This window comes from Naegleria gruberi (genome assembly GCF_000004985.1).
Source record: "Naegleria gruberi genomic scaffold NAEGRscaffold_5, whole genome shotgun sequence".
NCBI lineage: Eukaryota > Heterolobosea > Eutetramitea > Acrasida > Naegleriidae > Naegleria > Naegleria gruberi.
Window position 1 is genome coordinate 639044 of NW_003163322.1, and position 25194 is coordinate 664237.

General features: G+C 33.9%; 13 protein-coding genes across 13 annotated transcripts; 8 read left to right on the forward strand and 5 right to left on the reverse strand.

Moving 5' to 3' along the window:
- Positions 1-123: 123 nt before the first annotated feature.
- NAEGRDRAFT_46207 (uncharacterized protein) lies at positions 124-1781 on the forward strand (the record flags this gene model as incomplete). The annotated part of the gene is made up of 3 exons (XM_002681624.1): positions 124-673; positions 849-1055; positions 1201-1781. The coding sequence occupies 3 exons, from the start codon at positions 124-126 to the stop codon at positions 1779-1781; spliced, it is 1338 nt and encodes a 445-aa protein (XP_002681670.1).
- A 34-nt stretch (positions 1782-1815) lies between these two features.
- NAEGRDRAFT_30452 (uncharacterized protein) lies at positions 1816-2781 on the reverse strand (the record flags this gene model as incomplete). Its single annotated transcript, XM_002681794.1, has 1 exon — positions 1816-2781. The coding sequence occupies one exon, from the start codon at positions 2779-2781 to the stop codon at positions 1816-1818; it is 966 nt and encodes a 321-aa protein (XP_002681840.1).
- Positions 2782-3220: 439 nt separating this feature from the next.
- NAEGRDRAFT_30379 (uncharacterized protein) lies at positions 3221-3766 on the forward strand (the record flags this gene model as incomplete). The annotated part of the gene is made up of 1 exon (XM_002681625.1): positions 3221-3766. The coding sequence occupies one exon, from the start codon at positions 3221-3223 to the stop codon at positions 3764-3766; it is 546 nt and encodes a 181-aa protein (XP_002681671.1).
- Positions 3767-4104: 338 nt separating this feature from the next.
- Positions 4105-5000, reverse strand: NAEGRDRAFT_3238 (uncharacterized protein; the record flags this gene model as incomplete). Its single annotated transcript, XM_002681795.1, has 3 exons — positions 4105-4288; positions 4391-4778; positions 4868-5000. Coding segments are annotated over 3 exons (705 nt in total), but the record flags the coding sequence as incomplete, so codon positions are not given.
- Positions 5001-5820: 820 nt separating this feature from the next.
- NAEGRDRAFT_63068 (uncharacterized protein) lies at positions 5821-7005 on the forward strand (the record flags this gene model as incomplete). The annotated part of the gene is made up of 1 exon (XM_002681626.1): positions 5821-7005. The coding sequence occupies one exon, from the start codon at positions 5821-5823 to the stop codon at positions 7003-7005; it is 1185 nt and encodes a 394-aa protein (XP_002681672.1).
- Positions 7006-7153: 148 nt separating this feature from the next.
- NAEGRDRAFT_78313 (histone acetyltransferase) lies at positions 7154-8849 on the forward strand (the record flags this gene model as incomplete). Its single annotated transcript, XM_002681627.1, has 1 exon — positions 7154-8849. One exon carries the CDS (start codon positions 7154-7156, stop codon positions 8822-8824), a length of 1671 nt encoding a protein of 556 aa, XP_002681673.1.
- A 319-nt stretch (positions 8850-9168) lies between these two features.
- Positions 9169-10284, reverse strand: NAEGRDRAFT_56935 (uncharacterized protein; the record flags this gene model as incomplete). The annotated part of the gene is made up of 1 exon (XM_002681796.1): positions 9169-10284. One exon carries the CDS (start codon positions 10282-10284, stop codon positions 9187-9189), a length of 1098 nt encoding a protein of 365 aa, XP_002681842.1. The 3' UTR covers positions 9169-9186.
- A 354-nt stretch (positions 10285-10638) lies between these two features.
- Positions 10639-11373, forward strand: NAEGRDRAFT_46213 (uncharacterized protein; the record flags this gene model as incomplete). The annotated part of the gene is made up of 1 exon (XM_002681628.1): positions 10639-11373. The coding sequence occupies one exon, from the start codon at positions 10639-10641 to the stop codon at positions 11371-11373; it is 735 nt and encodes a 244-aa protein (XP_002681674.1).
- A 1796-nt stretch (positions 11374-13169) lies between these two features.
- Positions 13170-16058, forward strand: NAEGRDRAFT_63072 (uncharacterized protein; the record flags this gene model as incomplete). Its single annotated transcript, XM_002681629.1, has 1 exon — positions 13170-16058. One exon carries the CDS (start codon positions 13170-13172, stop codon positions 16056-16058), a length of 2889 nt encoding a protein of 962 aa, XP_002681675.1.
- Positions 16059-16902: 844 nt separating this feature from the next.
- On the reverse strand, positions 16903-18080 carry NAEGRDRAFT_30440 (uncharacterized protein; the record flags this gene model as incomplete). The annotated part of the gene is made up of 4 exons (XM_002681797.1): positions 16903-17053; positions 17105-17563; positions 17627-17889; positions 17964-18080. Coding segments are annotated over 4 exons (990 nt in total), but the record flags the coding sequence as incomplete, so codon positions are not given.
- Positions 18081-18569: 489 nt separating this feature from the next.
- On the forward strand, positions 18570-20499 carry NAEGRDRAFT_63074 (uncharacterized protein; the record flags this gene model as incomplete). Its single annotated transcript, XM_002681630.1, has 3 exons — positions 18570-19745; positions 19784-20374; positions 20413-20499. The coding sequence occupies 3 exons, from the start codon at positions 18570-18572 to the stop codon at positions 20497-20499; spliced, it is 1854 nt and encodes a 617-aa protein (XP_002681676.1).
- A 528-nt stretch (positions 20500-21027) lies between these two features.
- NAEGRDRAFT_78315 (uncharacterized protein) lies at positions 21028-22757 on the reverse strand (the record flags this gene model as incomplete). The annotated part of the gene is made up of 1 exon (XM_002681798.1): positions 21028-22757. One exon carries the CDS (start codon positions 22755-22757, stop codon positions 21057-21059), a length of 1701 nt encoding a protein of 566 aa, XP_002681844.1. The 3' UTR covers positions 21028-21056.
- A 620-nt stretch (positions 22758-23377) lies between these two features.
- Positions 23378-24861, forward strand: NAEGRDRAFT_35281 (aminopeptidase). The gene has a single exon (XM_002681631.1). The coding sequence runs from the start codon at positions 23395-23397 to the stop codon at positions 24835-24837; it is 1443 nt and encodes a 480-aa protein (XP_002681677.1). The 5' UTR covers positions 23378-23394; the 3' UTR covers positions 24838-24861.
- Positions 24862-25194: the final 333 nt, after the last annotated feature.

Consider the following 25194-nt stretch of genomic DNA (forward strand, 5'->3'; position numbering starts at 1 on the left):
TGTCCATCCAATTAATTTTGGGAACCATAAGGCTTGTGAGTTGTTGGAATATATGAAGAATGTAAAAATGGATGCAATAATATTCCTAGTATTGATAACATTTTGCACAGAAAAAAACTACTCATGGAAGGAATTGATATGCATAAAAAGATCATGGAATATAAGATAGAATCCTTAAAGGTTGACAATGCACTGATGAACTTTTATACGAAATGTGAAATGCCAGATGAAGCATTAGAAATTTTTGACCACCTCAAAAGTGAAAAGAAACCAATTGATATTATAACATGGACTTGTACTATTCAAGCTTACATGTCCAAAAATCAAGTTTCAAAAGCTATGTCCTTACTCTCAGAAATTCAATTATATCAAACCCCTGACCCAATATTGTTTTCAACAGTATTACATATTTGTGCTGAAAATAGGTTGATTGAAGAAGGACAGGAAATTCATCAAAGAATTAACAAATTGAAAAAGCAGAATATCATTTTAGACAATGCACTGATGAATTTTTATACGAAATGTGGAATGCCAGAAAAAGCATTAGAAATATTTGAAAAACTCAAAAGTGAAAAGAAGCCAATGGAGGTCATGATATGGAACTGTGCAATTCAAGCTCTTGGTGAACAAAAGAAGGCCATTGAGGCATTTTCTCTTTTCAAAGAAATGGAAAGTAATAGCATAATTCCAACTGAGATTACATTTAATATCTTGTTAAATATTTGTGCTGAAAATAAGTTGATTGAGGAAAGGACAGGAAATTCATCAAAGAATCAAAAAATTGAAAAAGCAGAATATCATTTTAGACAATGCATTGATGAATTTTTATACTAAATGTAAAATGCCAGATGAAGCATTAGAAATATTTGAACAACTCAAAAATGAAAAGAAACCAATTGATATTATAACATGGACTTGTGCTATTCAAGCTCTTGTACAAAAGAAATGCATTGATGAGGCATTGGATTTACTTGAAACAAATGGCATCCAAGTCGACGAAGTGATTTATGTTGTACTTTTGACTGCATGTGCAAACGATGTGTCAATAGAAAAAGGTGAGCATGTTATCAAACTAATAGAATCGTCTGGAATGCTCACAGACCATATTATGTACGGAGCTGTTGTAAACTTTTATGCCAAAATTGGAAATATTCAAAAAGCTCTGTATTTTTTCAATGAATATGATGGCCCTCCTGAAAGTCTTTAATGATGTGGAAAGAGCTGAGAGAGCATTTAACATTTTATTAGAGCTCGATAAGGAGCAAGCAACTCATTATGTTCTAATGTCGCATGTGTACCTTCAAAGTGATCAACCAGAAAAAGCAAAAGAAATAAGGGAATTGATGAAAAAAAATGAGGTACAAAAGACACCTGGCATTACTACAATTGAAATTAATGGCAAAACTTATCATTTTTACTACAATGACGAAAGCCACCCCAAAAAGGAGGAAATATTTCAAGAATTGGACAAGTTATGCCAAGAAATGGAGCTCGCAGGCTATGTTCCAGACACGAGATGGGTTACTAAAACGGATGCCAATGATGAAGAAACAAAGAAACATTTACTTTCAAGGCATTCTGAAAAAATTGCATTATCATTTGCTTTCATTTCCCTTCCACCTGGATCACCAATAACAATACGAAATAATCTGAGAATGTGTGGAGATTGTCACACAGCAACAAAGTTTATATCAAAAATCAGGAAGTGTGAAATTACGGTTAGAGATGCCAGTAGATATCATCACTTTAAGGATGGAAAGTGCAGCTGTGGAGACTTTTAAAAGTCAAGACCATTCGATCAAAGTTAAATGAAATCTAATACATTTTCGGAACGTTTATTGTTGGATAAGCACCAGAGTTTGGATTTGGTACATAATTTGGATTAAAGTCATCTCTTCTCTTTCCAACTAATCCCAATTTCTTAATGGCACTATATTGTTCAGGAATTTCCATTAGGGCATGTAATGCAAAGGTGGCATCCACTGATTTTTTAGCCTCTCTGGCCTTCTTGGCAACTTCATCCCAATGGACAAATTGGAAATTATCAAACTTTCTCTGAGGTAACTCATCATCATAATTATGCATCAAATCAAAAGGTCCATCTCCTAAACCAACCATGACAATACTGATTGGATAATTGCTTGCCCTAACGATTGCTTCTTCAGTTTCCTTTTCATTGACAACCAAACCATCTGCCAAAATAATTAAAATATGATATTGACCTCTACCAGATTGCATGACAGTTTCAATTGCCTTTTCAATTACAGGTGCAAAGTTAGTTGGACCACTCAACTTGATGTGTGGCGTTATTCTTCTGTATTCATGTAAAACTTCTTCAAATCCTCTACATGGTCTGTATTCACCATTAGGACAAAATGGGAAACAACCAAAATCACGACACTTATCATCTCCAAATCCTAAAACATCTATCAACTTGTCGTCATCAAACTTTTCCAATGTTCTACCAATTATTGAGATGACTTTTTCATATGGATTTACAATATCACCAACCGGATCAATATAATGAAGACTTCTTCCTCCAAAGGTTTTTCTTCCTTGTTCTTCATTCGATTTTGTATAATCAATTCCGATGATCAAATTACATGATTCTAAACCAGTCTTTCTCAGGGCATCTTGCACCTCTTCAATGGAATTATAATTATCACCAATAGCAAGTCCCAAGGCCGATTGTGAAGTAGTTTGTTGAGCATTGGCTTTTTTTGTTTTAGAATAAATAGCAATAATAGCCAGTATGATCAGTATGATGGTGAATGGATCCATTATGTGTGTGTTTTTGGTTAGTGTATTGTTGTCTTTTTATTTTTTCTTTTAAACTTGGAGGAACATGAACCATTATTAATACATGATTTGATGAACATCAAACACGTGTTTCAAGACACGAAAATTTGTTTCTAAAAAAAACATCTTCATTCGATATCGGGAACTGTAGAGGTGACTACAAAATGCCACAAGAATCTGGTTGAGTAAGGTATAGTAAGGGGTAAAAATACTAAACCTTGTTGATAAAGCTGCTAAATCTTTTAACTCTAAATAGTGAATGGTGACTTGAAGCTGCCTAGAAATTGAGTGAGATTAGCAAAGTTTAACAAGAAATTCTTCATTGTATTTTGCAATAAAGAATACATAATTGTTCAACCGATCTTTTCAAGTTGTATTTTCTTTCCCGCCACAATTTGGTTCCAAAACTTCTACAAAAAAAATGGCTGAATTACATCTTATTGGAGAAATTACAGGAGCAACAGGGTACAGGGAAGATAATCTGTTTTGCTCATTTCATGTTGAAAAGGGAAGTCACTGGACACATGTAAGCGGCTTGGAAAAAGGACAAACACAAGTAAATAAGAGACACGGAGAAGATATGGTCAATATATTTGCACATCCGATAGATATTCATTACTCAACACCAACTGTTGTAGGTTGGCCTAAAATAGTGATACAAGTGTGGTACAATGATAATTATGGAAGAAATGATTTTGTGGCATATGGAGTTTTGAATATCCCTTCGCAGGGAGGTTACTTTGAATTGGAGTGTCCAACATGGAGGCCAGTAGGAAATTTGAAGGATAGAATTGGTGACCTAGTTGTTGGTGGAAGAATGCAAGTAAAGGATTTATCAATTGTACATAACGGAGAAGACAGAAGAAAGCTCACAACCATATCATGTGGAACTGTATATATCAAATTGAATGTATTATTAAGGAACTTTAAAAAGTATGGAGTTTCAACAACTCAGGTACAACAATAATTTATAATGAAATAATCAGTAAAATGATTCGTATATTTACAATATTATAACAATTAGAGAAAAGTTGGATTGGCAGTTGTAATGGATGGTTCCTCTGTTGATGTAGTTCCTTCCAATTGAGAATAGGTTCCGACATTACCCTCCCTTCTCTTCCCATATTCATCTAATACATTGTGAGCTACCAATACAGCATCTCTGTCATAGGTTTCATAATCGAGTGGTCTTCTTCTCACAGTGGCTGAAGTAAATCTCGACTTGACATTAGAGACACCTGAAGTACCCTCATGTTTTGTGAGAGCTCCTGTATTTTGTTCGGCGATACTCTTTCTGAATGCAATTTTCACTTCTGGATCCAATTCTTCGATACGATGAATTTTACCATCTCTCATGTAGACAACTCTGTCAGCTGCATTTTTCAAGTTAGGGTCGTGAGTAACCATGACCATTGTAATTCCATCTTCCTGATTGAGTTTGATGAGTAGATCCATAACATTAAGGGTATTTTTTGTATCCAAGTCACCACTATAAATCCATATCAGGTTTTCAGGTTTAGAATATTAGTCAATTCAATGTTAAAGTTAAATTAGAAAATGTTAGAAAATTCTAAATAAATGAAATACATACGTTGGTTCATCTAAAAGTAAAATTTCTGGGTGATTAGAAATGGCTCTGGCAATTGTGACACGCTGTTGTTCACCTCCTGACAATTGATTAGGAGAGTGATCGAAACGATGTCCCATTCCAACTTTTTCTAACAACTTTTTAGCTCTTTCTCTTCTTGTTGATTTACTCACATTTCCTTGTAAAATCATTGGCATTTCCACATTTTCCAAAGCAGACATTGTTGATAATAAGTTAAAAGTTTGAAATACAAATCCCATTCTAGCCAATCTAATATTGGCCAATGTTTCATCCTTTGTATTTGAAGTAACACGTTCTCCACAAATTGTCAAGTGACCCTTTGTTGGTTTATCAATAGTTCCAATAATATTCAACATGGAGGTTTTACCACCTAAATGTGTGATGAAGATGTGTTGTTGATAATATTATTAATATTATTTATCACAATTATTATTATCATCATCATATCATTAAATACACTACCTCCTGAAGTTCCGTAAATAACAAGAAATTCTCCTCTTTTCACTTTTAAATTAACTCCTCTCAAGGCAGGAACACCTTCAATACCTAACAAGTAGGTTTTTTGAATATTATCCAATTCTATTATATAATCAGTTGTATCAACTTCTCCGACTTGTTTGAAGAGACTAAATTATTCGAAATATTATATAAATTCATATTACGATCCAATTAAAATCACATACTTTTCAAATCCCTTGTTAAAGTCCTTCTCCTCCGTATTTTTCATAATGTTGATGGATATGTTTTTAATGATGATGGATAATGATGATTATCACTGTGGTAGAGGTCTTTTTTTTAATTGATGATTGTGACGATTCTTGCTATTGAGCGCATATTCAACTCCGCTTCTAACATAACAATTAAATTTACTTTACAATATATTAATATATATTAAATTTTTAATCATTTACAGCACGTTTACTTCAAATTTGACGCGTTTTTTGAAAGAAAATAAATTATTTAGAAAAAATTTTGTTGTTCTTCTGTTGTCAAATCCAAAATAAGCATTTCAATAGAACAACACCTAACCACTCGTTCTTACTCATTTCTACATATTTTTGAGAATGCTGCCACCCCAAGGGGTATGTCAATGCGAGGATTCATAATTTGAAGTCAGATTTCAAAACTACCTTAATTCCATCGAGAAATTAGCATTTTGTTGAATAAAATATTATCGTTACAGATTCTTTTCAAATGGAGTTGAGTTTACTTGCCAAATCAAAATTGAAAGATGAAATACTTTAAATTTTAAAAAAAACAATTTTAATTTCCCCAAATCTTGTCAAACTTGAAGTAAACGTGCTGTACAATTCAATAATTTAAACTTGATGTAAGAAAACAATACAATAGAAACAACAACGGAAGAAAAAGTGAAAGTGTCCAAATCTCCAACAAGACAACTTAAAAAAATTATGATGCACAATTCAAAGACCCAACCATTCTCCATGATGGGTCACACACCACTATCATCGGAGAGGAGGAAATATCGAAGAATGGAACAAATTATAAAACATCTTATACCTTTTGCAACTATTAAAAGTAGTAGTAGTATTGAAGAAAATAATTATTGTACAACAAGTGTAAATAATAATAGAAAATGTGAAAATAATAATCAAATGATGGAAATATTACAATTTTTAATAAGACACATTCTTGTTACTAAAAGGAATAATAAGGATTCTATCAATCAATTAAATATAATCCTACAAAAATATATTCAACAAACGAATGGGGATTTTAAAAAGTATTTACCAATCGGAATTATTGCAGGACTGATATGTGCAAACAAATATAATCAAAATAATAGTACTATATCGAATAGATTTAATATTGTAAAAAACATTTTTAGTAACAGTGCTGGAATTTTAAAAGATAACAATATTGCAGTCACAATTCATCATTTGAGTATGATTGAAATTTTAATTGCCATTTCAATTATTGTTACATTTTCTGGACTTACAGGAGCTGTGCTTGCACAAGTTTACGAAGAAAGTCGTGTGAGTAATGCCTTGTTAGATTTGGCAAAATTACAGGAAGGACTAGTTCTTTATTTCACAAGACATGGTAAATATCCACTTTCACTTGAGGATTTATTAGAAGGAGGCGAGTTGAATAAGGTTCCAAAAGATCCTTGGGGAACAGATTACCTCTATGTCCCTCACCTCGATTGGAATCGTCTTAATAGAATTTTACTCACCACAACAACAAGCAATAGTGGAAATAATTCTACTTCACAACAACAATTAACATATTTCAATGAAGTATTGAAGAGAATGGAAACTGTTCTGATAACATTACCTGGAGGTGTCACACCCATGTCATTACTAGCAATTGCCAATGAACAACCTTTCTGTATTTGTGTGGGAACAAAGATACCTCGTTTCCCAAGCAAGATTGATGTTGATGTATCGAGAGAACGTATCAGATATGTGGCCAATTTGATGAAAATGTCTATGGAGAGAAGTAGTGTTGCTGGAAGTGTTCAATCCAATAATCAACAAGGTGTCACCTCAATAATGAATCAAATTACTGAATTGAATGCCAGAATTAAGAATATTTTAAATGTTACCAGACAAGCATCAGGTGGTGGAGAATAAATTATTACTGTTTCATTCAATTAAATTGCAATTCACTACATTGATCAAAGTTTAAACAACTTCATTGCTGCAATAATGAAATAGCAGCAATCTAGATTCTTAAAAAACAAATAACGGATGTGCATACATTATTTTTAATGAAGAAAAAATGTCTCGCAAAAAGGAACCTGTTGTCGAAGGACTTTCTGCTGCCGAAGCAAAAGTAAGAGCTTCCAGCGAAATTGTAAAGGAATTATTAAAAGCCTATGATAGTAATGAAACAGTTGTGATGGCAAAAGTCAGAGCACGTATTTCACGTAAATATAAATTAAAAACAGGACCAAAATTAGTAGAAATTATTGCAGCCATTCCGGAGGAACATAAATCAAAATTATTACCACTCTTGAAGGCCAAACCAATCCGTACAGCCAGTGGTATTGCTGTTGTTGCTGTAATGTGTAAACCTCACAGATGTCCTCATATTGCCATGACAGGAAATGTTTGTTTATATTGTCCTGGTGGTCCTGACTCTGATTTTGAATACTCTACACAATCTTATACAGGTTATGAACCTACTAGTATGAGAGCTATTAGAGCTCGTTATAACCCATATCTTCAAACTAGAAATCGTATTGATCAATTGAAGAGACTTGGTCACGATTGTGATAAAGTTGAATTCATCATCATGGGTGGTACATTTATGAGTTTGGAAAAGGAATATCGTGATGAATTTATTAGAAATTTACATGATGCTCTCTCCGGTCACACCAGTTCAAGTGTCGAAGAAGCAATCAGATATAGTGAACAAAGCAAGCAAAAGTGTATTGGTATTACTATTGAAACAAGACCTGATTATTGTTTAAAGCCACACATTTCTAATTTATTGGAATATGGTTGTACCAGACTTGAAATTGGTGTTCAATCTATTTATGAAGATATTGCTCGTGACACAAATCGTGGTCACACTGTTGCTTCTGTTAAACGTTCTTTCACATTGGCAAAGGATCAAGGTTACAAAATTGTTGCTCATATGATGCCTGACTTGCCAAACTCTGACATGGAAAGAGATATTCTTGGATTTATTGAATATTTTGAAAATCCTGCATTTAGAACTGATGGTCTTAAACTTTATCCAACATTGGTTATTAGAGGTACAGGATTGTATGAACTGTGGAAGACAGGACAATACAAGAATTATTCACCTGATTCATTGGTTGACTTGGTTGCTAAAATCATGTCACTTGTTCCTCCATGGACAAGAGTTTACCGTATTCAACGTGATATTCCAATGCCTCTTGTTACAAGTGGTGTTGAAAAGGGTAACTTGAGAGAATTGGCTTTGGCTAGAATGAAAGATTTGGGTTTGAAATGTCGTGATGTCAGAACTAGAGAAGTTGGTATTCAATCTATTCACACTAAGATTATTCCTGATGAAGTTGAACTCATTAGAAGGGATTATTGTGCTCAAGATGGTTGGGAAACTTTCCTTGCTTATGAAGATGCTGCTCAAGATATTTTAATTGGTTTATTACGTTTGAGAAAATGTACTCAAACTGATACTACTTTCCGTAAGGAATTGAAGAATGACCAAATTGCCCAAGCAAGTATTGTAAGAGAATTACACGTTTATGGTTCTGTTGTTCCTGTTCGTGCCAGAGATCCAACTAAATTCCAACACAAGGGTTATGGTACATTACTCATGGAAGAAGCTGAAAGAATTGCCAGAGAAGAACATGGCAGTCAAAAACTCCTAGTTATCAGTGGTGTTGGTACTAGACATTATTATAGAAAATTAGGCTATGAATTGGATGGTCCATATATGAGTAAGATGCTTGTGTAAATATTTATTAAAAGTTTTTTCTTTCAATAACTTAATATCGTAACTCGTTAGACTGACTTGAATGAGCAACTATACTTGGAAACAAGTAAGAACAAAAACGCAACCGCCCCACGTGGGGCTCGAGCCATTGGATTAAAAGTCCAACGCTCTACCGACTGAGCTAGCGGGGCTGCTCACTTCTGAGTTTTAGCGTATGATAATGAAATAGATAATTGACCACAACACAGGAACGAAAATTTGAAAAAATTCGGGTATTTTAAGGATCTGTAAATATGAAGGACTCACATGACAATACAACAAATTTCACACAGTTTCAGTTAGTACACTTGAAAACACAGAAAGTTGAATATAAATAATGTATTTTACAAAAATTCAGGATCTTGAAAATCTTTTTTACATAACCAACAGGCACTAATAACAAACAGTATTACACAACAAACTCCACCCAGCAAACAAAAGCCTACAATACCATATATAATGGCAATAAATAATACAGCAACTTTCTTAACCTCGTAATAGCAGGTTCCTGTATTTACATCTCTTATTTGGAACGCTTTAGAGGTGGAACATGACATGTAAGAGGTAAAGTCACTAATTAGACCAACTCTTTTCAGATATGAAACCAGTTCTCTTCCTCCTGATTCGTAATCATAGGCTGTTGCTGTAATACTTGGGTATTGACAAGTACTCGACGAGTTACACATGTAAATAATTTCTGGCATTACAGCTCCGTCATAGTAAAAGTTGACACTAACTGTATGGGCGTATGTTTTTCCATGTGAAATTATTCTTCTCACCTTAATATTATTGTAAACTCTGACATACCAATTTTGAAAAATTTTGTCGCCATTGTTGTTGTAAAACTCATCCAAATTATTTGAAAGAACAAGATCAATGGTAGAACCAGAAGGTGATCTTAGTTCTACACTGATTTCTTTCAAATTTTCTCTTGGTGCATACTTTTGTTCAGCGTGATGAGTGGCCAAAATAAAGGTCAAAACATCACCAAATGTTTGGTTACTATTCACAAATTGATTTCTCAAATATGGCTTTCCATTAATCAATTTTGGTGGAAACGTTTCTTCAGCAGTACTAAAGTTTGCAGCATAACATTTGGCACACATTGATGTCGATCCAAAAATCGTATAACCGGTATCACTATTTCCCACGTTATAGTCAGCACTCGATGTTCCATCTGAGGATGTTGTTGATTGTTGATTTGTTTTGTACATTTCACCTCCATCCCATCTTATTAAATCTGCAAAGCTATCAAGAAATGGTGTCGAGTCAGAAAGGGCCGAAAGGAAAGTCTCCGATGAAGAGCTAGCAGCCTTATTATTTCCCTCTATTGTTGATAATTGCATACAAAGAGCAAATACCAATAAAATTAGCATTATGAATATATATTTTCCATTGTAAAATAACAAATTGGAAGTAGACCTCTTCGCTAACGTCGTCATCCTTGATTCAAACTACTACGAGCACAAGGGAAGGAACAAAACTTGGATGTCGTTAATTGTGTAGTGTTGTTGTTGGGCGGCACCTGGAAGAATTTTTTCAGTTTGTTTGACAATCGTTGAGGGTTTTTGGTGGTTTTTTGTAGGGCTGTTACAGTATAAATAGTCAGGCCTCAAAAGAAAATGAAGCGGATTCTGTCTTATCATTCACGGGGTTTTCAATTTTGCTAAGTCGGAAGGTTCATTTCAATCTTTAATAACAAACTTGAAATTAATCTTAATAACAAACTTTGATAAAACAATACCAACAAAATTAGTACCAGCAAACTGTTGAATATCAACAAGTGATAAGAAAAAATGAGAACAAGACGAAGTGTTATAATTGCAGAGTCATCGGATGATGAGTTGATGGATGAATCTTCGGATAGTGATAATGATAACATATTTCAAGATGAAGAAGAGGAAGAGGAAAATTCAAATCAAATTGTTCTTGAACCACCAACAAGTTTTGAACACATTCCGATAATTAAATTGGACAAGGATTATTTCATGACAGCAATTTATATTAAAAAGTTCCTGCACCAGAGTGATTATGACTTGGTAAAGGCATTCAAAGAGTTTGGACAGGAAAAAGATAGGAAAGTGCTTCACGGAAGAGATATGGCAAAATTGGTTCACTTAAGCCAACACCACTATCTTTCCAGTGATTTAGAGATAAAGCCGAATATCAAGGGTGTTGTTCTATTTAGAATGGAGTGGATTATTGAAATGTTTAATAGAGAGATACTATCGAGTGAAAGTTTTGTCGAAAATGTCAATATAATAGATTTCATTATTGTATTCGATATGGAAAGAAATTGTGTTAACTTTAAGGATGAAGTAATAGAAACACTCTTGGAATCTCAAAAGAAGCAACAGGAAGATAAGATTAAAGAGGAGGAGGACGCTGCGCAACCCTCTATTATTGAGGAGGAAACATTTCACACATGCCCTATTAGAACTGAAGGAATTGAAAAATTTCAGGACTTTCTTAAACTCCACATCTCACACACTACCTCTGATCGATGCGTAATTATGCCATTCGATTATTAGCTTGAAAGACACACCCATCACTGCAGCAAGCATGTATACAAATAAGGCTTATTGCACCATGTGTTAATAAGCTCATCGGTTAAGAATCTTAATTTTACCGACACAAAAAAAACGATGGGCTCTGCTGTCTCATCCTCACCTTCATTCTCAGACTATGTAGAGAATAAACAGAAACAAAGAATACAAGAACACTATCAAAAGCTAAACAAATCTCATAAGGCACTTGTTCTTTCACCCAAGTCCTTAAATTACGTCTATAAGAGTCATCAATCCTCTCCCAATTTCTCAGTGCTTATTCCCGATGATAATTTAAATGATAAATCAAAGATGATTCGCTCAAAGTCTGTGCCTGTAAATCAAAGTGGAAAAAAGATTGCCTACCTTCAAAAGAGAGAGCACTCCGTAGTATTCAACAGGAAGCAATTTAATAATGTTGCAGAGTCTTCATTAAGTAGCACTAATCAATCATTTTCATCATCACAACAATCAATTGAACCAACCAACTCTCTCTTCTCTAGAGTTAATACTACCAACACTCTGAAAACCAACAATTCAACACCACTCATAGAAACTGATTTAACTTGATCACACACTTGAAAAAGCAGCAAAGGTAAAATACTTGAAATCCAAAACAAGTGGATGGCTCTTCAAATATCAAAGTTTTCACTTATTGAGAAAGTGTAATATGAAAACATTACAATACCTCTTATTCCTCTGAGATTTCTGGCACTCATTTCATTAATAATGATGCCTGAAAGAACCAAATACCAAATGACATAGCATAATAAATGGTCAACCTAATAATATACAATAACAATGTGAACAAACAAGGATATTTCTATCGCTTTAACATAATAGGCCCTTCTTCAGAGTCTCTATGGAGTATGAGGTGGTGTTGAATGGGTAAAAAACCTTAACATCCTTCACCACACATCCAGATAAAGTATATATAAATGGGAGGGGGTGCTTCAAGACAATGTTCTCCAACCAGTGAGCCCTGGTGAGGCGAAGTTCACAAATTGCAATAGATTGAACAGAAAGCACACCTTGTTTTTTGGTTGAACTCGGCTAAGGAGGAAAGCAGTCCAACAAGAAACGAAAGAGCAAAACAGAATATAAACAAAAAAACAAAACAACTCAGATCACGCATTCTCCTATCAAACGAATCACAGACCAAAAAACTATAGACTCATGGAAACCATGAAAGAAGTAGATAACGATATTCAAGAGCAATTGGCAAAGTTACCAAGCAGCAATGCTAGATAAAAGCAAAGTTTATTAATCGAACTCAAAAGCTACCCAAATTTTGTATTGAGGAAAGTTAAGAAATTCTAAATGGGAGAATGAAAATAATTAAAAATAAATACTTGGAGAAAAATAGCAAAATAATTAAAAATAAATACTTGAAAAAAATGCTCACAACATCCTCTATGGTCAATTCACCATCAATCCGATCTAAACAGGTTCCTGACTATTTTAATCGGACAATGGTAATATTAGCGGAAAATGTTTTTGATGGTGATCAGTCGTTTATTGAACAATTTAACTTTTTTGTTGGTATGTTTTTTTAATGTTTTTCAAATTATTAAAGATGATTCCATCCGATTCGTATTCTACACACATTAAATATTATAATAATATTTGTGATAACATTCATAATAATTTCATTACCAATTTATAACAATATCATCAACAACAAATTGGAAATAATAGAAAACAAAAAAGCAAGAAATGATTTTGAATTTACTAAACCCCAATATAGTGTTACTTTGGAAACAATTCTAGATTATTGTAGAATGGTTAATGATATCCTTCCAGAGGAGGCAGGCATCTGTCTAGGATTACAACATCATGGCAGTGAAATTTTAATGACAAATGATTGGAGTTGGGAACAACAAACTTTCCTTTCTGTATGTAGTATTAATTTACATTTAATAGATTTAACCAATAACAAGATTTCAAACAAATTATCAACAGAGTTAGACAATTTATATGGAACTAGTGCTGAGATTGAAAAAAAGACCACTCCTTCTCCCTACCCCACAACAAAACAATTGGAACAATTATGTCAAAATATATTTTCTTGTTTATTTTCACATGGAGACATCAAGGCAAAAGAAAAGAGTCAACTCAATATTAACTACTCATTCAAGGTTATATTTATTACCAAGTGCGTATCAACTCCTGGAATAGATAATGAATTGAAGAGGAATTTTATCTTACCCCTTGCTTCAATTTTTGAAAAGCAATTTGAACTTTTCAAGAATGAAGTTAGAAATTTCATGTCCCAACCTTTGGACAGTGGATCTGCTTTTACAGTTTTGGAAAATCAAAGAAAAGCCCAACTGTATAAACTCTTCTCCACATTCGACGAAGAAGAACTCAGGAAGGTGACCTGTACATTGGATTTAATTGAACCTTTGGTTGAAAATTTCCTGATAGAGGCATGTCCCGATATTGACCCAAATCAACCATTGAAATTCAATTGCTCATCCCTTACTCCAAATCTTCCTCTCGAGTCTTTATCAACAGAGCCAATTTCTTCTCTATTGAGAACAACAAGACCAGTGGAGAATACTAGATTTTGGCAGGTTGAACGAGATTCAATGGAGAGAGTTATTAGAGAAAAAATTGCTCAAAAGCAATACGGACTAATACTAATTTCTGTTCAGGGAATTCCAATGAGAGATGCTTGCTCTGAGGGTACCAACAATTATGATGTCTTGTTAGCTTGTAAAGGGTTGACTGTGGATATTATTCAGGATGTGTCTGTTTCATCGGGATCGATCAACTTGAGATGGGTTAGAGCTGATCCAAAGAGAAGCATTGAACATTTGTACACTACCAAATCTGTTCATAGAATCACACCAATGACTCCCTACACATTACCAACTGTTTGTCTGATGAGACACTTGTCAACTAAAAAACCTGTAGCACTAATTTATGAATCAGAGTATAATCTGGCACATAATCATTCACCAACACACTTGATTTTACAACACGGTCATGATGTATACTTACATGTATTACATTTGAATAAGGTCTTCCAACCTTACACTGACATTATTCAAAATGAAGAAAATAATCTAAGGTATAGAACTCATGAATTTATTGATATTGTGAATAATCACCTCTTGAGGGTAAATGTAAAAAGAGATTTAGCTAGGGAAGGTACCACCATTCAAGAAACAGAGAAAGAAAGCCTTATCACCCTTATGAAACATAACAATTGTGTGTATAGTGTCCCATCAAGTATCGAAAGAGGCACCAGATATTTCCCACTTGCTGCAGATGATAGTTCTGTTCTATTTTGTGAAAATGCAAGAGAAATCTATGCAACATTATTTTCCAAAATTATTACCCCTTTAATGGATATTCTTTTGAGAAAAGCTCCAGAATATGTCAATGATCAAGATAAGATCTATGTAGAAAAACTATTGGAATCATTGTTCGAATTCTCGAGAGGAAATGATGAACAATTAATACCAGAATTGAAAAACGATCATACCAAACGTTGGAATTCTTATAGAAAGATTTGGGGAGAATTAAGAGCATTCTTCCTAACAATAGGATATAAGGAATTTACTGCTGTCATGGATAGATTGTGGCCACAATTCCTGTACGATAAGCAACAACAAGGAGACGACAGCACAGGCAGAAGAGCAAAGAGAGTGGTCGAAGTTCAAAGAGACAGATATGGAGCTGTCATTTTCCCAATTCCACTAGGAGCGTTGACAGTCCTCTCGTTAGGCAAAGTAATTTATGATAGACCAAATTATCATACTGACAAGTATATTTGGCCTGTAGGATATAAGAGTACTCGTTATTATACTAGTGTAAAGGATACCAATAGAAGATGTCTCTATACTTGCGAAATTAAGGATGGAGGTGAGAGTCCAATATTTGTCCTCTCCTCTGACGATAATCCTAATGATATTATTGAAGCTCCAAGTGCTACAGCAGCATGGACAGCAATTGTAAAACAAATCAACAAAATCAAGAGCGAAGAATCTGGAAAGAGAGTGTTTACTAATGTGAGTGGACCTGAATATTTTGGACTGGCCCACCCAACAATCATGAAACTCATTTCACAACTACCAAATGCTGAAAAGATTAATCGACCAAATTATGCACCAAACCAACCTGTCAAGACAGAGTCATCTATTAATGATCCTAATGCAAGCAGTGATGATGAGAATATCACACCTCCCTCTGCAAACATGACCCCAAGCGCTTCAAGCCTTCATCCATCAGTATCACAAACAAGCCTTTCCAGTCAACTTCAACAAGCAACGCCAACACTCTCAGCCTCACCTGAAACCAATAATGGAGATGCACAAACACCAGATCTTGCCAGAAAGAGAGCAAAGAGAAATGAGCAAGTTCATTACGAAAGAGATACAACAAGAAGTGAAATTCAAAAGGTTTCATGGTTGCCAAACATGAATCTTGCTCAATTCTGTGAAAATAGAAGTAACAAGTTGGTTGCCAAACCAATGGATGGCGAGAATGAGGGTGAGAAGGGTCTCTACTCTTACCTAAACCTTAATAATGCAAATGACAGATCAAGTAATCAACAAGGTTCATCTTCAAATGCCAATCATCAACAAGGTTCCTCGAATCATTATGGATCCAATCGAAATAGAAAATATGGTCAAAAACGAAAGTTTGCACTTTATCAATAAATTAATCATCAATTGATAAAACTATATTTCCATCATCATCAACCAATTCTTTCATAAATATTGGTTTTGAGACTGGTTGGAGGAATGACAGCAAGGTAGATTGTTGAGGACTTAAGGTGGGAGAGGATTTTGATTTTTTCGTGTTAGAATCAGAGGTGGTTGGAGTTTTTCTTTTCAGTTTTACCGTAGATCTCGAAGCAGAACTGGGTGTGGTACTGGAGGAGGTTTTTTTAGTAGTACCTGTAGGTAGATTGGGAGGTTTCTTGCTAATCATAGAAGAGGAAGAGGAGGGTTTTACGAAGGGGTTGGCAGTTTTAGGAAGGGGATTCACTATGATATCTTCGTCGTCTTCTTGACTGTCAGAAATAAAAATAGGTAGCTCAATAGTACTTGGGCTATCAATATACATACTAAACTGACTACCATCTCTAAAATCATCATCCAAATCAATAACAGGATCTGTGGTACAAATAGGAGCAGAGCATGATGTAGATTGTTGAGGAGTTCCATATAAAGACATTGGGGATTCTGAATATTGACTCTTGCTCTCAGAAACAGGAGTCACATCAATGGAATTCTCGTCATCAAAATCATAATCATCCAAATTAATATCAATATCGTCATCATTCTTATTGGGGGAAATACGTTGTTGAATTGGTTTTGGATCAGACTTTTTAAGAAAGAGAGAAATGGATTTTTGATTCTTGTCTCTCTTTGGCTTTTCTTCCTTCTTTGATTTTTTTCTGGGTGTTGAAACAGAATTGGTACCTGAAGCTCCATCAGTCATCACAATTTCTGGAACTGTAAACTTTACACGAATGGGAGTGTATTGAAAATCATCTGAAAGCATTTCAATTATTCTTGCCTTGTGGTGGGGGTCATTATATACAGTTGGTACAAGATGATCGTAATTAAATGTTTCTACACAATCTTTCAATTCTGTAAAGCTAGAGTGTTCACTGTATGGAACCTCTATCAATGTAATATTTCCATTTCTTACAGCCTTTACAGGAACTTCTGGAATTGAACCATCAAGTGGCATTGACTTGGGAATGTCCATATCTTTAAAGCACCATGCACTAGGTTTGATTGCAATAATCTCGCTCACATTTCTGTTGGAAGATTTAATTTGGAAAAGTCTCTTCCAACTCACATCCTTCATATTTACAATATGGATATTTGTCTCGGCTATATTCATTGTGAAAATGTTAAAGTATGGCAGTTCCAAACACTCTAAAGTTTTGTATTTTTCAAATGTTACAAATACCTTCTTTCCAGTTCTCTTACTAAGACCTTCTGCAATTCTTTCTTTACCAATTAAATATGTACCTATCAATACTAAATATGACTTGCTAGTATTTTTGAATTTACTCTCAAGTAAATCAGCAATGAAATCAATTGCTTCGACTTGTTTTGGAAATGTATAGAAAGGATCACAATAGGTTGTGTCAATAAAAATTGATTCTAATTGTTTTTTTGGCACTCCCTTCAAAGAAATTCCATCTCTTTCTTCAATTATCTGTCTAATGTCATCCCTCATATAAGGTCTTAATTCTTCACAATCCAACATCTTGGATCTGTCAAATCTCATATCTCCTGTATGTAAAAAGGCTTTTCCAGTCTTGCTTACTTGAAACAATACTAGACTACTTCCAGGACAGTGATTAGCATCAAGAAAAGTAAACTTGACACCTTTATACTCATATGTTTTGTTAAACTCACAAGCATTAAGATACTTGTCAGCAATCCCAAATTGTTTTTTCACTAAATTACAAGTTGGGATGGTACAATAAATTGATCCATGTGACCACGTTTTCACCAATCCAGCATACTATAATAACATTAGAAGAAACAATATTATTTAAATAAACCTTGTCACCAACCAATTAATAAAAAACAACTTACGTGATCAGAGTGAAAGTGAGTCAGAAAGAAGGTATTATACTTTTGTTTGTATTTAAATCCATCAACTACAAAATCCGTTCCCGGAATGAGTTTAATATCCTCATCATTGGCTGCCATTATTTATCAATTTATCCACTCAAAAAAACTATTGCTTTCAATATGATAAAAGTTTCAATATGATGATTATTCTGTTGTTGTTGCTGTGTGATGGCAGTTACTTGAAACAACTATGTAACTGGCGAAAGAGCGCGGGTGAATTTCTTTTTTTTAAATTTTTAAATGAATCAAATTCTATTGGAAGTGGAGGGAAAATGAATGTGTTCGAATTTCTGCTCGAACCTACTCATAATTTGGGTTTTTGTAAAGATTTTGATAATATTTGAAACACAGATCTATGGCCAATCATTCCAAGACAATATACATGTTGCATTCAAAACTGTTTGAGTTGATTATTTTCATTATTTTCTTTGCAATTCTTTTTTAATAGACATTGGAATACAGACAATATTGATTTATCATTGATTTGATTCTAGTTGCCAAATAACTCAAAAATCTTAAAGAGATAATTATTCAATCGAATTGAATTAAAAAAACATTTTAAAAAAAATGTTACAACACCCATCATCAAATAGAAATGATGGCATGTCGGATGATTCATCATCGGAAGGAGAGGAAGAAGGCTATTCCCTAAGTGCAACCACTTTGAAAATATGTACAGACTATTTGGCTAGAATTAAAATGGTTCAAGAGGAATTGAACAATCAATTGAGCCTTGTACAAGGAAGAGGAACTAATACATTCCCAGTATTAAAAGCTGGTGAGGAATGGAATGGAATTCGTGATGAGGAAATTGAAGCTCAATTACTGAATGATATTCTCAACTTTTTATGTTCTCCCGAACATGTCGACTATTTTGTGAGCATGTATGAATTTATTGAATTGTATTTTAGTGTGATGGCTACAAATACTTCAATTTGTGTGGCATCTCATATTAGAATTGTTAAATGTCTAGAGGAATATTATCACTTTTATGTACTTCTTGCGAATGAGGATCGTTATTCTGATTCTAGAATTATTTATGAAAATACTGTGATTGTAAATATTGTCAAATATTTAATGAAATTTCTTGGAGAAATGTCAAAGTGTTTGAAAGGGAAAAATCTCAAGTATCTCTCTCTTTTCATGCATGGTATTGCAATTCTGGATAAATACTTACTAAAATTAATTTCTAATCAAAGGATTTTAAAGATTATTAACGATGCAATTTTGAATTTTTCAATAGAAATGTTTAATACTCTTCTTCCATCTGAAGAGGATAACACTACCGATGCTAATTGTGATAGTGTAACACTCATCTGTGGTACATTATCAAAAATCCCCATCATACGGCAATTCTCTCACACTTTTATTTTGAAAAAGTATGACGAGTATCAAAATCAACCAAAGAAATTGTGGAATACTACATTTCAATTAGCTCTCTTGATTGGACTTTTCACATGTAAAGGATATGATGATTTTTTATTTACAAATTTACAGCATTCAAATGAGCTAGTTGCCTATACTTGCATTTGGTCTTTGGGAACAGTTTGCGAGGATAAAAAGCCACTAATTACCAAGTTACAACATATATATGTGACCGATAGTAGAGCCATGATAAAAAGGTCAATTTTGAAAATATTTTCTACCTATGTGATGCAAGATGAGCACATTGGTATGGATATGTATGATTCGATATTTAAAATTTTGCCTCTCTCTGTCACTGATGATTTAAGGACAAAATCTGTAAGTTTATTTTGAATTTCAAGTATTAACCTTCACAGTATGATACCCTCACCTCTTCTTGGTTTTTAATGAGTTTAATTATTAAGAAATCCCAAAATAGAGATACATATATTTTCAGTGTCATTGATTTGTTTGATGATTTGGAAAAGTCTATGAGTTTGCAATGTGCAGAGAGTGGTAGCTATGCAAAAATTGATCCTGGATTTAAAAAAGTTCACGCCGTCTATTTCAAGCTTTTATCAGATAAGAAAGTATTGAAATATTTGAGAAATAACCTAATCATGCAACGAAAATTGAGGGAGAGTGTTTTTGTATCACTTAGAAGAATGCTCTTCTCAGTGAGGATTGTAGATAAACATTTCACAGAAAATCTAGAGGACTATATGGGAGTGGTAGTTGGACTAATGGACGATGAAATGATTCGATACATGAAGGAAGAACAATTAATAGTATCAAAATGCTTATTCAAAGCCAATGTGATTAACAAGCAAATGGGAAATTCATACTTTGCTCTAATAGCACAGCTGGGAGTTCACTTGGAAGATATTCTTACCATTAAGGAAATATTTTCACTCCTTACTGAGAGAATGCTCTTTCAAATTCCAAAGAAAATTACACTGATCGATAAGGTAGAAGATGTGATAATACTACTCTACATATTGAATAGTATAGGAGAAGTATTGAGGACATATGGATCAAAGATTGTACAAAACTCGTATTTGAAACCCCTCTTTCTCGAATCATTGGAGAATAATATTATCAATATTTTCAACTCTAAAGAGCTAATCAAAGGTGTTGGTTCAATTGGAAAATCTGTAGATGTTATTGTAATGTTGAAATCCGTTTTTTGTAGTGTCATTTCAAAGATTTATTGCTATTGTGACAAGGATTTGATATTGAAAAACTTTAAGAAAGTTCGAGATATTCTATTATTTTATCCTGAACTGCCACATTTGAGAATGGGATTGGAGCAATTAGAATACTTTGCTTCATTTGTCGATATTTTGGAACATGTCACAGATACAGATGAACGTGTTGATTTTGACTTTTTGCAGAATATTCAATTACTTGATAGGAGTGTATCGATATTGCACAGATTCAAGAATGCAACTGATGCTTTTTATTTCAGATCTGAACTTGGAGTCATTAATGAGGGAGAAAGTTTGACTCAAGACTGGAAAATGTTGGTCATCAAGTCTGTTAGATTGAGAAACTTGTTAGAAACACAAATACAAGATTTGGCTCAGGCTTGAAATATTAAAAATAAGATTTGAAATAGTGGTATAAGTGCATGAATGAAATAATAATAATTTAATAGTCATCATCCTCATCCTCATCATACTTGTTGATATACTTTTCGTGGTCTGGATTTTTCATATAATTCTTAACATCCTCATCATAGGCCTCATTATTCTCATGTTCATTAATTCCAAAAGGATCAACATGATGAATCTTGCCCTTCTTATCACGAACAGTCTTTACAGGAAGTTTTGGATCAGAGGAAATTTGCATTTCATCATCGTCATTCTTGGCATAGTCAAATTCGTATGGATTAGTCTTGGCTTTCTTTTTTCTGATACCTTTCTTTTTATATTTACCAGATGATGATTTGGCTGTATGTTGTTCAAATGATTCCTTCTCCCTCAAACGAATGTACTTTTTGATAAGTTCCTTATTGGTATTGGAAAGTTTGTTATATTCCTTCTCTGAGAGATTATCCAAGTACTTTTCAATTTTTTCATCCATAAAACCGAATTTAGATTCATTAGAACCTGATTTCTTCTTTTTTGGATAAACTCTATCATAGATTTCTTGAGGAATTTGAACCTTAACCTTCTTCTTTGGTTTGATTTGCTTTTTTTTCTTTGGTTTTGGAGCTTTGTCTGTCTTGATGTTTTTGAATGGATCATAAAAGTTATAAGGATCGTCTTGATTCGCTTGCTCTCCATTTTGTGGTTCATTATTTGTTAAAGTTGGTTCTCTTTCTTGTGTTTGAGTGTTAGTATCAGTATTGCTAGGAACTTCTGACACAGGTGGTGGATTGTTTGGTTTGGCAATTTGAGGTTCTTCCTTATCTACCAGAACCTCTTCTTCCTCTTCTTTGATTTCTAATCTATTATTGTGTTGCTGATGGTGTTGCTGTGTGACATAATTGGAAGAATCAGTCTCGAGCACTGAAGCATTATTGGCCCAAACTTTGAAGCCGCCATAAATCATGGCACCCAAAATAGCCAGCATAATCAATACGATTAGATATTTCAATAATCTACTACACATCGATTGTTTAGCTTTGCTTGCTGGTTTAAATTCCTTTTGTGTTGGAATATTTTGATGGGCTTGGTAGGATGGATAGGCTTGGAAGGAATTGGCAGATGAATGATGTTGCACATAACCATTATCGTTATGGGAAACGGAAGACATTCCACTATTGTGCATAGCAGACGAAGAAAAATCAGATTGATAGGAAGAGATCATTGTGGGACTGCCTTGATGATGCAATGGTGGAATATTGCCGGAATGTTGTTGTGGCATTACTGTTGCTGATGGAATAAACTCTGGAACAGAATATCCGAGGGAGACATTCAAATTGTCCTCTTGTTGTGCTGAAAAAGCATTGGGAGATGGTGATGAAATGGAACCAGCAGATGGTACAAAAAACATGTGGGATTGTTTTTGAAAATTGTCCACTAATGGTTGATCAGATTTGGTTTTTGGTTGTCGTCTAAATCTCAATGGTTTATCAGTGCCTGTAGTGGTAGGACTATCATTTTGTTGAAGATCTTCATTAGATTCATTATATGAAACAAAATTAGCTTGTGGAGGCTCATTCATAGCAGGTATGTATTGAATTGATGAGGTTAAATTATCAGTATTTTCCATTTGTCCAAAATTTTGAAAACCATCCTCTGAGACTGGTACATAATCGAGAACCATTGATTCATCGGAATTTGAATAACCAACTGTTGATACATTATAAGTGGGTGGTGAATATTGCTGATCAAGTTTTTTCATTTTTTAAAATAATACACGCCAATGACACGATACTATTGGCCAATTATAATCAATGATACGTATGTTGTGTTGGTACTTTTTTGAATCCTCAATTCTTTCTTGCCTTTTCTCTGTGAGAGTGTACACGTGTCTTACTATTTTGCTCCTCAATAAAATTTCTTCATAATTCTCATTGAATTAAAAAACATAATAAAAGTTAGATGTAAGCATGATCAGTCCCTTGCTGTCATGAAGGATCAGTTCGGGGTGGAGATAGCCAGAGTCTATCACTCATCTTACGGCAGACTCTCAGCGATGTTGCCAAAGGCGACACTGAATGCCTAATTCGAAAAGACGGTTTGACCTATGCTTTCATAGGAATGAATCAATGCTTGCGTTGCATATGTGAAGCGAGAATTTTTATTGATTGTGGTTTTCTTTTTTTTATTATTTTTTAAACAAATCTTCACCCATAGATATTATCTGGTTGAGTAAATAGTGAGCAACATAATGTAATGCTCATTCTTTTTCATTGTAAAACTCTAAACAATATATGCATTAATGAATTGTCAATTCATAGAAATCTTCTTTATCGGAGTTGCACAGTTGATAATATTTGCAATAAGCACTTTTAAAAAAATAAGATTCTCATCAACAAATGGCCTCCATCTTGAAAACAAGTTGCAATCGTGCCTTGTATCGTGAAGCTTTCTATCAAGCAGCAAAATTAAAACAATCCGAAGGACTTTATTCTAATATTGCCTATTTTATTCAAGGAGGAGACATTAAAGCTAGAACACCTGGTAATGATGTTGATTTATCATTTCGTCAAGAAAGTAATTTTTACTATTTAACTGGATTGTCTGAACCTGGATGTTGTTTACTTTTGAATCCATCCAAGAGTGAATCTGTTTTATTTGTTCCTGAATATGATGATGAATATGCATTGTGGTGTGGTGACTATCCAGTCATTGAAGATTACAAACAAAAACTTGGATTTTCAAGAGTGGAATATAAGACTCAAGGATCAACACTTGTTTCATCAATTCTCAATGAATGGCAAACTCACAAGGTTATTGCCTTCGATCAAGAATCAAAATCAAATCAATTAATTCAACAACTTTCAAACGTTGAAGTTGTTGGTGATGAAATTACTCGTGCATTCTATGTTTTGGTTAGAGATTTAAGATTAATTAAACAACAAGAGGAAATTGAAATGATGAGAAAGATGTGTCAAATCAGTGGTGACGCTCACGTCAAGTGTATGCAACGTTCTAGACCTGGAATTAATGAACGTGAATTAGAAGCTGTATTCAGATATGAAACAATGATAAATGCTGGATCAGTTTTCATGGCTTATGATCCAATTATTGCTGGTGATGATCGTGGTGCTACATTGCACTATGTCAGAAATGATGAAAATGTCAGTGATGGTAGTTTAGTCTTGATTGATGCTGGTGCTGAATGTTATGGATCATTATATGCCAGTGATATTACTAGAGTTTTCCCAGTTAATGGTAAATTCTCTGAAAAGCAACGTCAAGTTTATCAAATTGTTCTTGATGCTCAAATGGCTGTATTGAATTCTATGAAGCCTGGTGTTAAATGGGAAGATATGCATCGTTTGGCTTCAAGAGTCATTACTAAAGGATTGTTTGAATTGGGATTGTTGAAAGTTGATGGAAAGAGTGGAGAAGAAGCTGTTGATGAATTGGTTCAAAACCACGTTGGAGCTGTCTTTTTCCCTCATGGTTTGGGACATGCTTTGGGTCTTGATGTTCACGATCCACCAAATCGTGATGGTAGTTTTGAAAAGATCGACGAACCTGGTATTGGTTATTTGAGATTGAGAGTTACTCTCCAAAAGGGTATGGTCTTGACTGTTGAACCAGGTATCTATTTCAATAAGAGAATGATTGCCAACGCTTTCAAGAATGAAACAACAGCCAAATACTTGAATGCCACCCTCATTGATGAATACATGTGTGTTGGAGGTATTAGAATTGAAGATGATGTTGCAATCACTGATGATGGTATTGATAATTTGTGTGCAGGTGTTCCAAAGACCATTGATGAAATTGAAAAGATCATGACTAAATAAATATTTTTGTAAATTTTAATTTCATATTGTTTTACAATTAATTCTCTTAAATTTAAACTTCTAAGGGAAACAAAAACTTGCGAAGTCCGAATATCTAACAATTTATCACAAATAAACCTAATAAGGTGAGTTTGGTTCGTAAGGAGAAAATATTATTCTCCACCGCCAATAATTATTAACATCACAAAACTTCAATTCTCTACACAATCTCAATATTATTAAACTAATCCATTGTACTGTATTGTTGTTAAATTAATAAATAAATAATCATTTAACACACTCTAGATAAAGAGCTGTTGATTTTTGGCTTCAAAACCCGAACGCACTTTGGTGGAGTTTGTTACAGACCGATGAACC